General features: G+C 44.0%; 1 protein-coding gene across 2 annotated transcripts; it reads right to left on the minus strand.

Annotated features, from left to right (window-relative positions):
* Nucleotides 1-10,786: 10,786 nt before the first annotated feature.
* LOC117058772 (ribonuclease pancreatic-like) lies at nt 10,787-12,883 on the minus strand. Of its 2 annotated transcripts, none has more exons than XM_033170132.1 (2): nt 12,817-12,883; nt 10,787-11,464 (listed from the first exon to the last, which is right to left on the minus strand). In XM_033170132.1, the coding sequence occupies exon 2, from the start codon at nt 11,446-11,448 to the stop codon at nt 11,017-11,019; it is 432 nt and encodes a 143-aa protein (XP_033026023.1). In that variant the 5' UTR covers nt 11,449-11,464; nt 12,817-12,883; the 3' UTR covers nt 10,787-11,016. The 2 variants fall into 2 exon arrangements, with proteins under 2 accessions (XP_033026023.1, XP_033026022.1); XM_033170131.1 differs by having other exon boundaries at nt 10,787-11,467.
* Between the last annotated feature and the right edge of the window lie 630 nt (nt 12,884-13,513).

Below are 13,513 nucleotides of genomic sequence, written 5' to 3' on the forward strand. Positions count from 1 at the left end.
AACCCTAGCACCTCCAGCTATCAGGAAAGTGGCCCCAAAGACAAACAGTAACAATGGGAACAGGGTTTTACTAGGGAGATATGTCTGAAAATAGGGGCAGCCACAGCAAATGTAGGTGCCATCAGATTGTGCTTTCTGAGCCAATGGTTCCGGGCCTTTAAAAACACACACAAAAGTGCTCTCCTGTTTTATTTCCTATGATTGGCTGGCTTTATTGAAACGTCTTCTTCCAAAGAAATCTCTGCTGCATTTCCAAAGAAACCCAGCCTTCAACTCAAACACAGTACAAACACTTCTATGCTCTTCCCTGTACAGTATTTGCATAAATGTTTGATGTGGTTGAGGGAGGACACATTCTACTCATGTAAAAACAAGCTGATTCCCAGACCGTCTGAGGGCTGGATTTAGAAGGCGATTGGGCCGGATCCGGCCCCTGGGCCTTAGTTTGCCTACCCATTGTTTACAAGCTATTTACGAGTAAAAGCAGGAAATCAGAAGAGCTTGTTCTGTTCAGAGAAAATCAGGCCAATCTTTAATGAATTTCTTCATAGCAAAACATTTTTCACAAGAACCGGAATATACAAAATGACTGAAGTAATAGATGTGGCCCTTGACTAGATTTCCTTTCTTCAATTTGTAAAATGCAGCCTGGGCAGTGTGTGTGTGTGTGGGGGGGTGTTTCCTCAGGAGACTATATTGTGTTCCTGTTGGGATTAAAGCAACAAGGCTTGCAATCTCCTCCATGAACCAATTTGAGGGGTATGTTTTATGCTAAAGTTGTGTCATGCCATGCTCCACAAATATAAACCATATAAAAAGTCCAGACTAGCACCCATCATTACAGGGACTATGCGCTAAAGGAATGACGGAGACGAAAGATGAACATCAGAATAATCATGGCAATATGAAGAAACGATGTCAGTTCTGTTTCTGCTACCAGATTTGAGTGTAGTTTTTTGTAACTCATTTTGAGAGTGGTTTGGGACTTTGAAGTGGGGTGTATGTGTTCTAAAGGAGTAACTAATTCTAAAGCACTACCTTTGAAGTGGGACGAGAGTTCTGTGGTGGTTTTATTCACAGTGATCCCATTCCAGACACAAGACATCACATAGAATGAAAGAATTGTAGAGTTGGGAAGGACCCCGATGGTCATCTAGTCCAACCCTCTGCAATGTAGGAACCACAACTAAAGCATCCATAGTGTTCAAATCATCCATGCGTGTGAACCAGCCTTTACAAGTCTTAGTTAAACTTTGACCAGTATTATTCAGGCTGGCCCTAAAAATGTTTTTATTTGTGAGTGCAGTCATTGAGGGAATGTTACTGGTATTTTTAAAAAAATAGCAGAAGGGTTTGCTGACTGATTTGAATTAGAAAGCATTTATTGCTGCTGGTGCTATTAATAGCAATGAGCTCAAAGGTACTATCATGTTTCACACACCAAATATACTAAGACATATTTTAATATTTGAACAGCACATCAATGCAAAGGTGGCCAGCAATGATGCTTCTCCCCACCCCGCCCATGAAGTTGCCTTGGTCCAGTATACCTGAGGGGGAACTCCACCCCCATCGTTCAGCCCGGACACTGAGGTCCAGCTCCGAGGGCCTTCTGGCAGTTCCCTCCCTGTGAGAAGTAAGGTTACAGGAAACCAGGCAGAGGGCCTTCTCCGTAGTGGCACCTGCCCTGTGGAATGCCCTCCCATCAGATGTCAAGGAAATAAATAACTATCTGACTTTTAGAAGACATTTGAAGGCAGCCCTGTTCGGGGGAATTTTTAATGTTTGATTTGTTTGTGCTTTTAATATTCTGTTGGAGGCCACCCAGAGTGGCTGGGGGGAAACCAGCCAGATGGGAGGGGTATAAATAAATAAATAAATAAATAAAAACAATTCTTCTCCTTCTTCCCTCATCCCCCATCCCTAACCATTGGCCATGTTGGCTGAGGGAGTTAGAATACAACTAAATCTGGAGGGCCACATGTTTTAAGCATGCTGTTGGCCTGGCTAAGAAATGTGAGAGTAAGGCTCCTTCAGGAAGTTGGCTTGGAGGAGCATGGAGTGAAGTGCTGTGGCCAGAACAGAGAGAAGGAAACATCAGAAGCCCAAAGGTTGATCGTGATAAACGCCTTTTGTCAAGGCCCTTGGTGGTGACCTCAGTTCATTGTCTGAAAAAAATCAATAAAATGTGGTTTTTGGTTCCAATGTAGTTGGAGCAGTGTGTAGTTTCTCATTAACCCGTAGCCTCTTCTATCCTATTTAAACAGCAACTGTTCACACATTTTCCTCATTCTCCACCAAGAGAAGCAGCTGCCACCTATTACAAAACTATCTGTGCGGAAATCGGTAAGTCTTGGAGGGCTACTGGGCAGGAGTGGAGAGAGACTACTTTAGAATTTGGGGCATAAAGGAGGGGTGCTTCTTTGTGGACCTATAGTCTAACTTTACAATTATTGAGTGCCAATGATATTCTCTGTGTGATATAGAAGTGACGTGGGGCCTTCCCAAAGGCTTTAGGGATGGGCATCTCTGGTCCCTCCAGCAACCACAATTCCTTTATTTTACTCTGTTGTCGTTTAGTCGTTCAGTCATGTCCGACTCTTCATGACCCCATTGACCAGAGCATGCCAGGCACTTCTGTCTTCCATTGCCTCCCGCAGTTTGGTCAGACTCATGTTGGCAGCTTCGAGACCACTGTCCAACCATCTCATCCTCTGTCATCCCTTTCTCCTTGTGTCCTCCATCTTTCCCAACTTCAGGGTCTTTTCCACGGAGTCTTCTCTTCTCATGAGGTGGCCAAAGTACTGGAGCCTCAGCTTCAGGATCTGTCCTTCTAGTGGGCACTCAGGGCTGATTTCCTTCAGAATGGATAGGTTTGTTCTTCTTGCAGTCCATGGGACTCTCAAGAGTCTCCTCCAGCACCATAATTCAAAAGCATCAATTCTGCGGCGATCAGCCTTTATGGTCCAGCTCTCACTTCCATACATTACTACTGGGAAAACCATAGCTTTAACTATATGGACCTTTGTCAGCTCACTCTCCTGTAAATGTGAGAGATCATTGTTATCCAGAGGCAGAATTCTCATTTCAACAGATTCTGAACTCATATGCAACATCTCGGGTTTGGAAGGGGGCCAGAGGTATCTGTGAGAACGCTCTCCATTTCAGTGGGTTGAGACTGGAAGGGGCCTCTGCATAGGGGAAGGATTCAGCAACAGAGCAGCTAGGGCTTCCTTGAACATTCATTCTGTAAATAGTTTATAAAGTTTATCCTATATTACGAACATCCATACCGACCTCCAGATCACTTTCGGAATGCAATCCTATGCAAACTCAGTGTTGCTAACTTCTTGAATAGCAGTGAGTAGGGCTGCATGAAGTCACCAGGAGACACTGGCTATCTCAGTGCTTTGTGATCATGACTTTCATAAGGGAGTTTTGCATTGTGTGAAAAAGTATGTTCTTCTCCCCTGTCCGCTAACTCTACTATCAGGCTATTTTAATAGAACCTCTTGAACTCTACAGAGTTATGGCAGAAGAAGAGGGAGAGAGAAATAGCCACTTCTTTAGTGCCATGCATAACCTTATAAACTTCTATTATGCACCTCTTTTTATATTCTTGAATTAACACACACACACACCGCAAATGGTGGAGTTTAGTGGCTGATCAGACCACCAGCCCTCATTTGGGGGAGGGGATTGTGCAGAGTGAGAAAGAGACCCAAGAACAAACCTCACTCTAAGGTTTTTATTTCAGCAATAACATTACAAGTTAAATGAAGTTCCTTTTAATAATCCAACAACCAGTCTACTAAAACAGACCATGTATTCCCGCAACAGAGTTTGAATTTAAAAATGAGATTCATGCATACTCAAGCACACACACACTCTCTCTCTCTGCCAAGCTGTAGGAAGGGGATACCAGGGGGTTCCCGGTATTCACCCAGGGGCTGGTCTCCCTTGGAAAATTGAAGACATGGTAAATAATGTTGTAACTTTAAGAAATATGAGTTATACCCATATTTAAACCTTGAGTCCACATGGAGGGAGTACAGATCTTACAGCATGGGAATCCCAAGCAGGTATGCTCATCTGGTCTTAACAGTCTGAACCCCCTGGAAGACCATGAACAACTTTGGTGTTAGAAGGAACAAATCAGATGCCACAAGAAAATCCGAGGGGGAATAAAGAACTGGGAAATCTCTTCTCTCTCCCCCCTCCCCCAACGCCCATAGATGTGTACTCTCCTCCTCTCCTTACTCTGAACCTCAACAGTCTAGCACTATAGTACAATTGCTGTATAGCATTAACTACTGAGGTTGAGGGTAGGCAAGTAAAAATAAATTTAAAAATTGCCCAGTAGAACCTTAGGGACCAACTAAGTTTGTTCTGAGTATAAGCTTTTGTGTGCATGCACACTTCTTCGGATACCATGCACATGAAATCTTCAGTGTGCGTGCACACAAAAGCTTATACCCGGAGCAAACTTAGTTGGTCTCTAAGGTGCTACTGGACAATTTTTTAATTTTTTAATTTATTTCAACTGTGTCAGACCAACACGGCTACCTACCTGAATCTAGAATCATGGTAGGCAAGTAAGTTTATCTGCCCCTTCCAGCCACACTGAGCCTTCAAACTAGCATTGATTTTCAGCAAAATCTAGCTCTTTCGTTTCTCAAACAGCCATTCCCTAAAGTCACAGGGCAAACTGCTTTTAAAACTGATCAGCCTGTCAAAAGCTGTATTATATTCCTTGGAAGGGGAGGGGGGGGTCTCCTATCAAATGGAGATAGGAATAGATAGAGAAATATGTCTTGAGAAGCAGAAGATGTTTGGTCTGTCTTTCAAAGCACCTCACAATTAATTAGTAATCATTTACCTTTGGAATTATATTTGGCACTTGCAGGTATGTTGTGTGTGCATTGAGACTGTTTTCCAAGAGGTCAGCAAATTCAGTTAATTCTTTCATTATCATAAATAATAAAGTAATTACAAAGAGTAAATAAATAATCAATTTGTGAAATCTTCTGATCTAATTGGATACATCACTTTCTTTTCCCCAGAATCAAGCACCATGCCAGAGATAGTCCCTAAGAACAAAGCCCCAGGGGTTGATTTCTGTGGGGGAGTTAATTATTACTTCATTGTCCGTTCAGATCTGGGCTGCTACATGAAGTCCACCAATTTCAATCACGGCTATGACCTTGAAGTGTTTAGCCTGCACAGATCTTGCCAGGGAGGAGATCATTACTTAGCCTATGACGATGACCTATTCTACATAATCAAAGGAGACAACTATCGCCGTGTCAGCAACATGAAAGAAGACTCGGGTGCTATAGTATACAGCCTCCATCCCAACTGCCGTGGAGGGGACCATTACCTCTCAGCCTTTGGATACTTCTATATCATTTTCCAGGAAAGAGGTGTTTACCGTCGGGTCAGTAATATGAATAAAGATGAAGATGCAGTTGAATACTCACTTCACCCAGCTTGCAAGGATGGTCTCTATTACTGGGGCATCAATAATTACTATTACTTTGTAAAACCCGTTGATGAATGGGGCATTCAGTACTATAAATGCACCAACTTCAACCGAAATCTGGATGCTGAAACATTTTCCTTCCATAGTGATGTAGTGAACATGCTCCCTGGAGGAATGGCTGTTACCCATGGCTCGGCTTATGGTAGATGGGAAGCTATCAAGACCATCTGCAATGACTCCAGCACTCCCATTGTATGGAATAAGAAGATCACTAAGAAAGTGGGATACAACAAGCAGAAGATGACCAGTGTGGAGCATAACTGGAACATATCCATGTCTGCCTCATATCAGTCAGGCGCTCTCACTGAGGCTATTGCGAAGTTCCAGTTCTCTCTCACTGCTCAGTATGGTGGGAACAGTGTCAACACAGAGCAGGAAGACTGGAACGAAGCCACTGAGATTGAAGAAGCTATTAGTGTAACCGTGCAGCCCAATGGGAAGATTTACATATGGCAGTATCAGCTGGGCTTGGGCAAGGAAGCAGTCTTGTTCTGCCGTGATATGAAATTTACGGATAATTCTACTCTACCTACACATATTCCTTTGCCACCTTCTAATAAGTGAAAAGAAAAGTGTTAGGCCAAAAGGCACCCTCTCTGTTATAAAATTTGATTGATTATCACTGGCTAAAATTTAGACAATATAACGTTCTCATGAGTTAAGAGGGAGTTAGCTGAGTAGTATATAGAGATGCATAAACTAAACACGAAGTGAGATTAATGATTACTAGACATATTATGTTCTCCTCTATAGACATACTAATCTCACTAGTCTACAGCTAGAAATCGATATCCTGTCCCACTGTTGTTATACAAATCAAATAAAATGAAGAATCAATGGTTTAAAAATGGTTGCAATGCGTGTTTCACACTTGTGACAAAATGATTTACAACACATATAGTTTATAGTTTAGTTTATTACTTCTATCCCGCCCATCTGGCCGGGTTTCCCCAGCCACTCTAGGTGGCTTTCAACAGCACATTAAAAACAGAATAAAACTACAAACATTAAAAACTTCCCTAAACAGGGCTGCCTTCAGATGTCTTCTAAAGGACGGATTATTGTTTATTTCCTTGAAATCTGGTGGGAGGGCGTTCCACAGGGCGGGCGCCACTACCGAGAAGGCCCTCTGCTTGTTTCTCTGGAACTTCGCTTCTCACAGTGAGGGAACTGCCAGAAGGCCCTTGGAGCTGGACCTCAGTGTCTGGGCTGAACGATGGGGATGGAGACGATCCTTCAAGTATACTGGGCCGAGGCTGTTTAGGGCATTAAAGGTCAGCACCAACACTTTGAATTGTGCCCGGAAACATACTGGGAGCCAATGTAGGTCTTTCAAGAGCAGTATCCCAATCTGGCTGCCACATTCTGGATTAGCTGCAGTTTCCGGGTCACCTTCAAGGAAATAAACAACTATCTGACTTTTCAAGACATCTAAAGGCAGCCCTGTTTAGGGATTTTTTATGTTTGATGTTTTATTGCTTTTATTATTATTAATAATAATAATATCCTGTTGGGAACTGCCCAGCCAGACGGGCATGGTATACATATATTATTATTATTATTATTATTATTATTATTATTATTATTATTATTATTTAGTAATTACAGAGCCAATGTGGTGCAGTGATTGCTGCTACCTTCAAGTGAACAACATGCATGGGAGGTCCTGATCACATATCTCCCACATCTCATTTGGCCCCATGGAGTTCACCTCTCACCCTATATCACCTTACAATCTGGCCTTTACCCTGAGCCATTCCTCACCTCCTTCAAACTTCACGCCATGCCCATCAGCTGCACGCACATATTGATGGGTGTCCCTCCCTTGTTCTCTTATAATGGCAATGGTGCCCAGCAGCAGCGGAGGAGGACGCAGCAGGGCAGACAAACATCCTTCCAATCAGCCCAATCGGACTGATTGGAAGGGTGTATGCCTCCTGCGTCTTCCTGCCGTCCTGCCAGCCCCATATTGCTTTGCGAGACTGGGATGTTGAAGGGGGGCATGAGGAGCAAAATGTGCCCTGGAAAAAACTGCAACCAGAGTAACAACCCCTCCCCCATCACCCCGTCCATGCTACACCTCTGGTGCCCACCTGAGAGGTGCCGGAACTGAGTTATGGCCTTAGACAGGGCAGCCTTCAGATGTCTTCTAAAAGTCAGTTGTTTCTTTCCTTGATATCTGATGGGAGGGAGTTCCACAGGTTTGGCGCCACTACCAAGAAGGCCCCCTGCCTTGTTTCCTGTAGCTTCACTTCTCACATTGAGGGAACTGCCAGAAGGCCCTCGGAGCTGGACCCCGGAGCTGAACAATGGGGGTGGAGATGTTCCTTCAGGTATACTGGACCAAGGCAACTTCCTGGGCGGAGGGTGGGGGAAAGCATCATTGCTGGCCACCTTTGCATTGGTGTGCTGTTCAAATATTAAAATATGCCTTAGTATAGGTGTGTGAAACATGATGGTACCTTTGAGCTCATTGCTATTAATAGTACCAGCAGCAATAAATACTTTCCTAAAATGCTTTCTAATTGAAATCAGCCAGCAAACCCTTCTGCTAAAAACAAAACAAAACAAAAACCCAGTTACACTCCCTCAATGACAGCACTCACAAATAAAAACATTTTTAGGGCCAGCCTGAATAATACTGGTCAAAGTTTAACTAAGACTTGTAAAGGCTGGTTCACACACATGGATGATTTGAACACTATGGATGCTTTAGTTGTGGTTCCTGCATTGCAGGGGGTTGGACTAGGTGACCATCGGGGTCCTTCCCAACTCTGCAGTTCTTTCATTCTATGTGATGTCTTGTGTGTCTGAATGGGATCACTGTGAATAAAACCACCACAAAACTCTCGTCCCACTTCAAAGGTAGTGCATTAGAATTAGTTACTCCTTTGGAACACTTACACCCCACTTCAAAGTCCCAAGCCACTTTCAAAGTAAGTTACAAAAGATATTCACAAGAAAAAACTGCACTCAAATCTGCTACCAGAAACAGAACTGACATTGTTCTTCATATTGCCATGATTATTCAGGTGTTGACATTAAAGAGAGATTATTCATTTGACATTAAAGAGAGGGGGGAGATTTGGTCTACCAGACTTAAAACTTTATTATGCAGCAGCCTGTTTCTCATGGATTAGGGAGTGGTGCCTACTTCAGAATACGAGCTTGTTAGACATGGAGGGGCACGGCAACTGAATCAATTGGCATGCCTACCTCAATTATGATAAGGCTAAGATACACAAAGGCTACCTTAACCAAGATCAAACCTATCCATTCTCAAGGAAATCGGCCCTGAGTGCTCACTAGAAGGACAGATCCTGAAGTTGAGGCTCCAGTACTTTGGCCACCTCATGAGAAGAGAAGACTCCCTGGAAAAGACCCTGATGTTGGGAAAGATGGAGGGCACAAGGAGAAGGGGACGACAGAGGATGAGATGGTTGGACAGTGTTCTCGAATCTACTAACATGAGTTTGGCCAAACTGCGGGAGGCAGTGAAGGATAGGCGTGCCTGGCATGCTCTGGTCCATGGGGTCACGAAGAGTCGGACACGACTGAACGACTGAACAACAACAACAACAACAACAACAACAACAACAACAACAACAACCTTAACCACATTGTAAAAAAGGCTTTATTTATAGTTTGGAGTAAATATAAAGATCTAATTGAGCCAAAGACACCTTGGTGGGTATCATCTTTGGAAGCTAAGGCATCAAGAGAAAAAAAAATGAGAGGAGGTTGGCTAACTTATAAATCGTCGTTGAAAGAGGAAGGGAATCAACTAAAGTTGAAGAACTATGATGATATTAAGGAACATCTTGCAGGATGGCTTCAATACCATCAACTTAATGAGACTTTTAGACAAGATAAAAAAAAAGGTTTTGCTATGGAACCCTCAAAACTGGAAAGTAATCTGTTAGATATTAAAACTAGAAACCAAAAATAAGCACCACGACGGCCAAATAATAGACAATCATGTATGAGCACAGTTAAAGTGGTGTTGCTTTAACTGTGCTCAAAAATGATTGTAATGGAGTGCACCTGATGAGAAAAGTAGGTTTATTAGCTCCCGAAATCCTGAGAATTACCAGCAGTGGTTACATATTCTTATGAACACTGCTCCGTAGAAAATTGCTTCCAATGTATATTGAGGTACGCTATTATGTTACATCATTATTGTTATGTTGCATTGTATTATTTATAGCAGATATATTGATTTCATGGATGACTGTGATACATTTCCATGCAGGTTTTTTGTTTATTTATTTATTTGCCCATTTATTTTGCAGTTAATTGCTGAAGAAGACATACATGAAGCAGTGTTAATACCGGATAACTGTCCATTGTCTTACTGTTATTATACATGATAGAAAAATATATACTACTTGTATTGGCCGTCATGGTGCTTGTTTTTGGTTTCTGCTTGAAGATTGCATCACAGAGGTTCTTTGTTTTTACTAGATATTAAAACTAAGCTCCTCTCTAGAATGTACCAACTCAGAAGTCGAGGAGGAGGAGGTAAAGACAGTAATAATTAAATGGGCCCAGGATTTTGGTCATCCTATCCAGAAGACTGACTGGGAGAATCTTTGGAAAGTAAATATGAAATTTACAGCTTATTATAGAGGTAAAGGTACCCCTGACCCTTAGGTCCAGTCATGGATGACTCTGGGGTTGCGTGCTCATCTCGCTCTATAGGCCAAGGGAGCCAGCGTTTGTCCGCAAACAGCTTGCAGGTCATGTGGCCAGCAGGACTAAGCCGCTTCTGGCAAACCATAGCAGCGCACGGAAATGCCGTTTACCTTCCCGCCGGAGTGGTACCTATTTATCTACTTGCACCTTTGGCATGCTTTTGAACTGCTAGGTGCGCAGGAGCTTGGACCCCGCCACAGAGGTTCAAACTGCCTTGTTATACCATCAAGGAAAACCTCACGAAGATGCAGTTTAGATGGTACTTGATGCCGTCAAAGTTATCTAAGATTTATCAAAATATCTCAAATAAATGTTGGCGGTGTGGTGTATCTGAAGGAAACCTGATTCATATGTGGTGGATCTGCCCCCAAATTAAAGAGTTTTGGAATATTATATATGATGAACTAAAAAAAAAAATTACAAGAACAATATTTCTGAAAAAACCTGAGGTGTTCTTACTTGGGACTGTGGGCAGAGAAGTACCAACAAAAGTAAAAGAAATCTTTCTGGCTGAACAAATTGGTAGAATTTGCTGAAGTGGCTCAAATGACAAACATGAGCTTTATTGAGAGAATAGCCATTGAGAGAAAGCAACAGAATGCTTAGTTAGAAGCCGGGCACCATTGCCCTTAGAGCCACAGCTCCCAGGGTCCCCTGGAAAGGGCAAATGACTGTTAAACCGGGGAAAGCCAATGATGTGGATGCATTGCAGGGAGAAATGGCCCAAGAAGCATTCTGGCTTCAATGGGCAGAGCTTGGCTTGCGTGGTTTTCTGCCTATCACAGCACCTTCTCCAGGTGAACAGGCTTCTTGTTTTCACAGGTGACACGAATGCGTCTGGAGGAACCTGTGCCTTTGTATTTGCAGTCCTTTGGAGGTTTGCCATCAGTGTAGCTGCAGTCAATCATGGGGAAGTTCTCGTTGCTGTCATAGAATTTATCTTGCCAATGCTTCCCACCTTTGCCGCAGACCTCTAGGACAGACTCCTTGGAATGGTTGATAAAAGTATTCCTCGGTTTGCATCTACTAGGATTCAGATTCCTCTTCACCATCATGAGGTTGCAGTAGGCATTGGGGTTGGAGGCTGGGGTTTGGGGATAATCAATGTGCTTGTTTTGAAAAGCTTCCCAAGACTGCCCTTGGCAGGACTGCACCAGGAGGACGCTGAGAAGGATGGCCAGGCGAACCAGCAGGCAGCCAGAGACCAGCATGGTGGCGTCTAAGAATCTTCTGGGAGGAAAAAGAAGAGGAAGAAAAGGGGAAACATTAAAGAGATGCCTGTTTCTTGGGGGGGGGGGGCAAGAGCCTTTATACACCTTACAGATAATGTAGTGGTAGAATTTGGAGTGTTTGTGGGAAGCTTCTATGAAAACAAAGTTAAATATGATTGGCAGGAATGGGAGGACCTGCCCCCTTTGACTCAAATATCAGGTGTGTTATGTGTGTGAGAGAGATTTGGACCAGGACCAGATTGGAGGAAGGGGAGATAAAGAGCCCCCTGCCTCTGCCACCATGATCGCAGTCCGGATGCCCCAAAATGCCTAATTTTTATAAACCCATTTACTTGATTCCGAGCACAATTCAAAGTGTTGGTGCTGACCTTTAAAGCCCTAAATGACCTTGGCCAAGTATACCCAAAGGAGTGCCTCCACCCCCAGCATTCAGCCCAGACACTGAGGTCCAGCTCCGAGGGTGTTCTGGAGTTCCCTCACTGCGAGGAATGAAGCTACAGGGAACTAGTCAGAGGGCCTTCTCTGTGGTGGCACCCGCCATGTGGAACGGCCTCCCATCAGATGTCAAGGAAATAAACAACTATCAGACTTTTAGAAGACATCTGAAGGCAGCCCTGTTTAGGGATTTTTTAAATGTTTGATGTTTTATTGCTATTAATAATAATAATAATAATAATAATAATAATAATAATAATATCCTGTTGGGAGCCGCCTAGAGTGGCTGAGGAAACCCAGCCAGATGGGCGGGGTATAAATAAATTATTATTATTATTATTATTATTATTATTATTATTATTATTATTATTTGCTAATTACAGAGCCAATGTGGTGCAGTGAATGCTGCTACCTGCAACATGCATGGAAGGTCCTGATCACAGATCTCTCACATCTCATTTGGCCCCATGGAGTTCATCTTTCACCCTATATCACCTTACAATCTGGCCTTTACCCTGAGCCATTCCTCGCCTCCTTCAAACTTCACGCCATGCCCATCAGCTGCACGCACATATTGATGGATTTCTCTCCCTTGTTCTCTTATAATGGCAATGGTGCCCAGCAGCAGCGGAGGAGGACGCAGCAGGGCATACAAACATCCTTCCAATCAGCCCAATTGGACTGTTTGGAAGGGTGTATGCCTCCTGTGTCTTCCTGCCGCCCTGCCAGCCCCACACTGCTTTGCGAGACTGGGATGTTGAAGGGGAGCATGAGGAGCAAAATGTGCCCTGGAAAAACTGCACCCCCCTCACCCCGTCAATGCTACACCTCTGGTGCCCACCTGAGAGGTGCCAGAACTAAGTTATGGTTGGGAAAAGCCCTGGATTTAGCACTGGGTAGAGATTCACTTACCTGCCACTGAGTTCAGCTCCACGTCAAAGAAATGGATCACGCTCTGGTTGGAAGGAGCTAGTTGCCTCCGACTTTGCTCAACAACGAGCTTTTTATACAGTAGGCAACTAGGCAGGGCAAAGAGGGCGGAGGGAAAAGACCAGGAAGTGATCTGTGTCAAAATCAATTCTTGTCCCAATGCTTCCCAGTAATTACTGACAAGTGGCAGTCTCATATTCAAAGCAGTAGGGCATGTTGCAACTTGGAATCCCATCATCTGAGAGCCCTGTTTTCCAAAGCAACACTTTGAGGTACTTTATTGTACATCTTTATGTTGCCTCAGATAGAAAGAGCTGTGTTGCCTTTATTGTTGCCTCAGATAGAAAGAGCTGTGTTCCCTTTTGTAGCTAATTACTTTCCCCCCCCCCCAGGCCTCAGAGTGGGTTACAGCAATTTAAAACCCCTTTAAAAAAAAGCACAATTGCGACTTCCGGCGGCTGGCGCCATTATGGATGGTCGTGGGCTGCTTCGGCTGCGAAGCACCCAGTTCATCCCGGGGGTTAGGAGCCCTGCAGCCGCATAGCGGGGCTTCGGTTGGGGTGCGGGAAGAGCGTCCCGTGCCCTGGGCTCCCCGGCTGTGCCCGTTGTGCTCCGAACCCTTCCCCCGCGCCCCCTGTAAAGGGGGAGTGGGGGTGAAGGGACCACGGAGCCGGGCTTT

The sequence above is a fragment of the Lacerta agilis genome, chromosome 14, assembly GCF_009819535.1.
Source record: "Lacerta agilis isolate rLacAgi1 chromosome 14, rLacAgi1.pri, whole genome shotgun sequence".
Classification (NCBI taxonomy): Eukaryota; Metazoa; Chordata; class Lepidosauria; order Squamata; family Lacertidae; genus Lacerta; species Lacerta agilis.

Coding starts and splice junctions, on each gene's coding strand:
- LOC117058772 (XM_033170132.1), bottom strand. CDS start 11,448: ATGCTGGTCTCTGGCTGCCTGCTGGTTCGCCTGGCCATCCTTCTCAGC.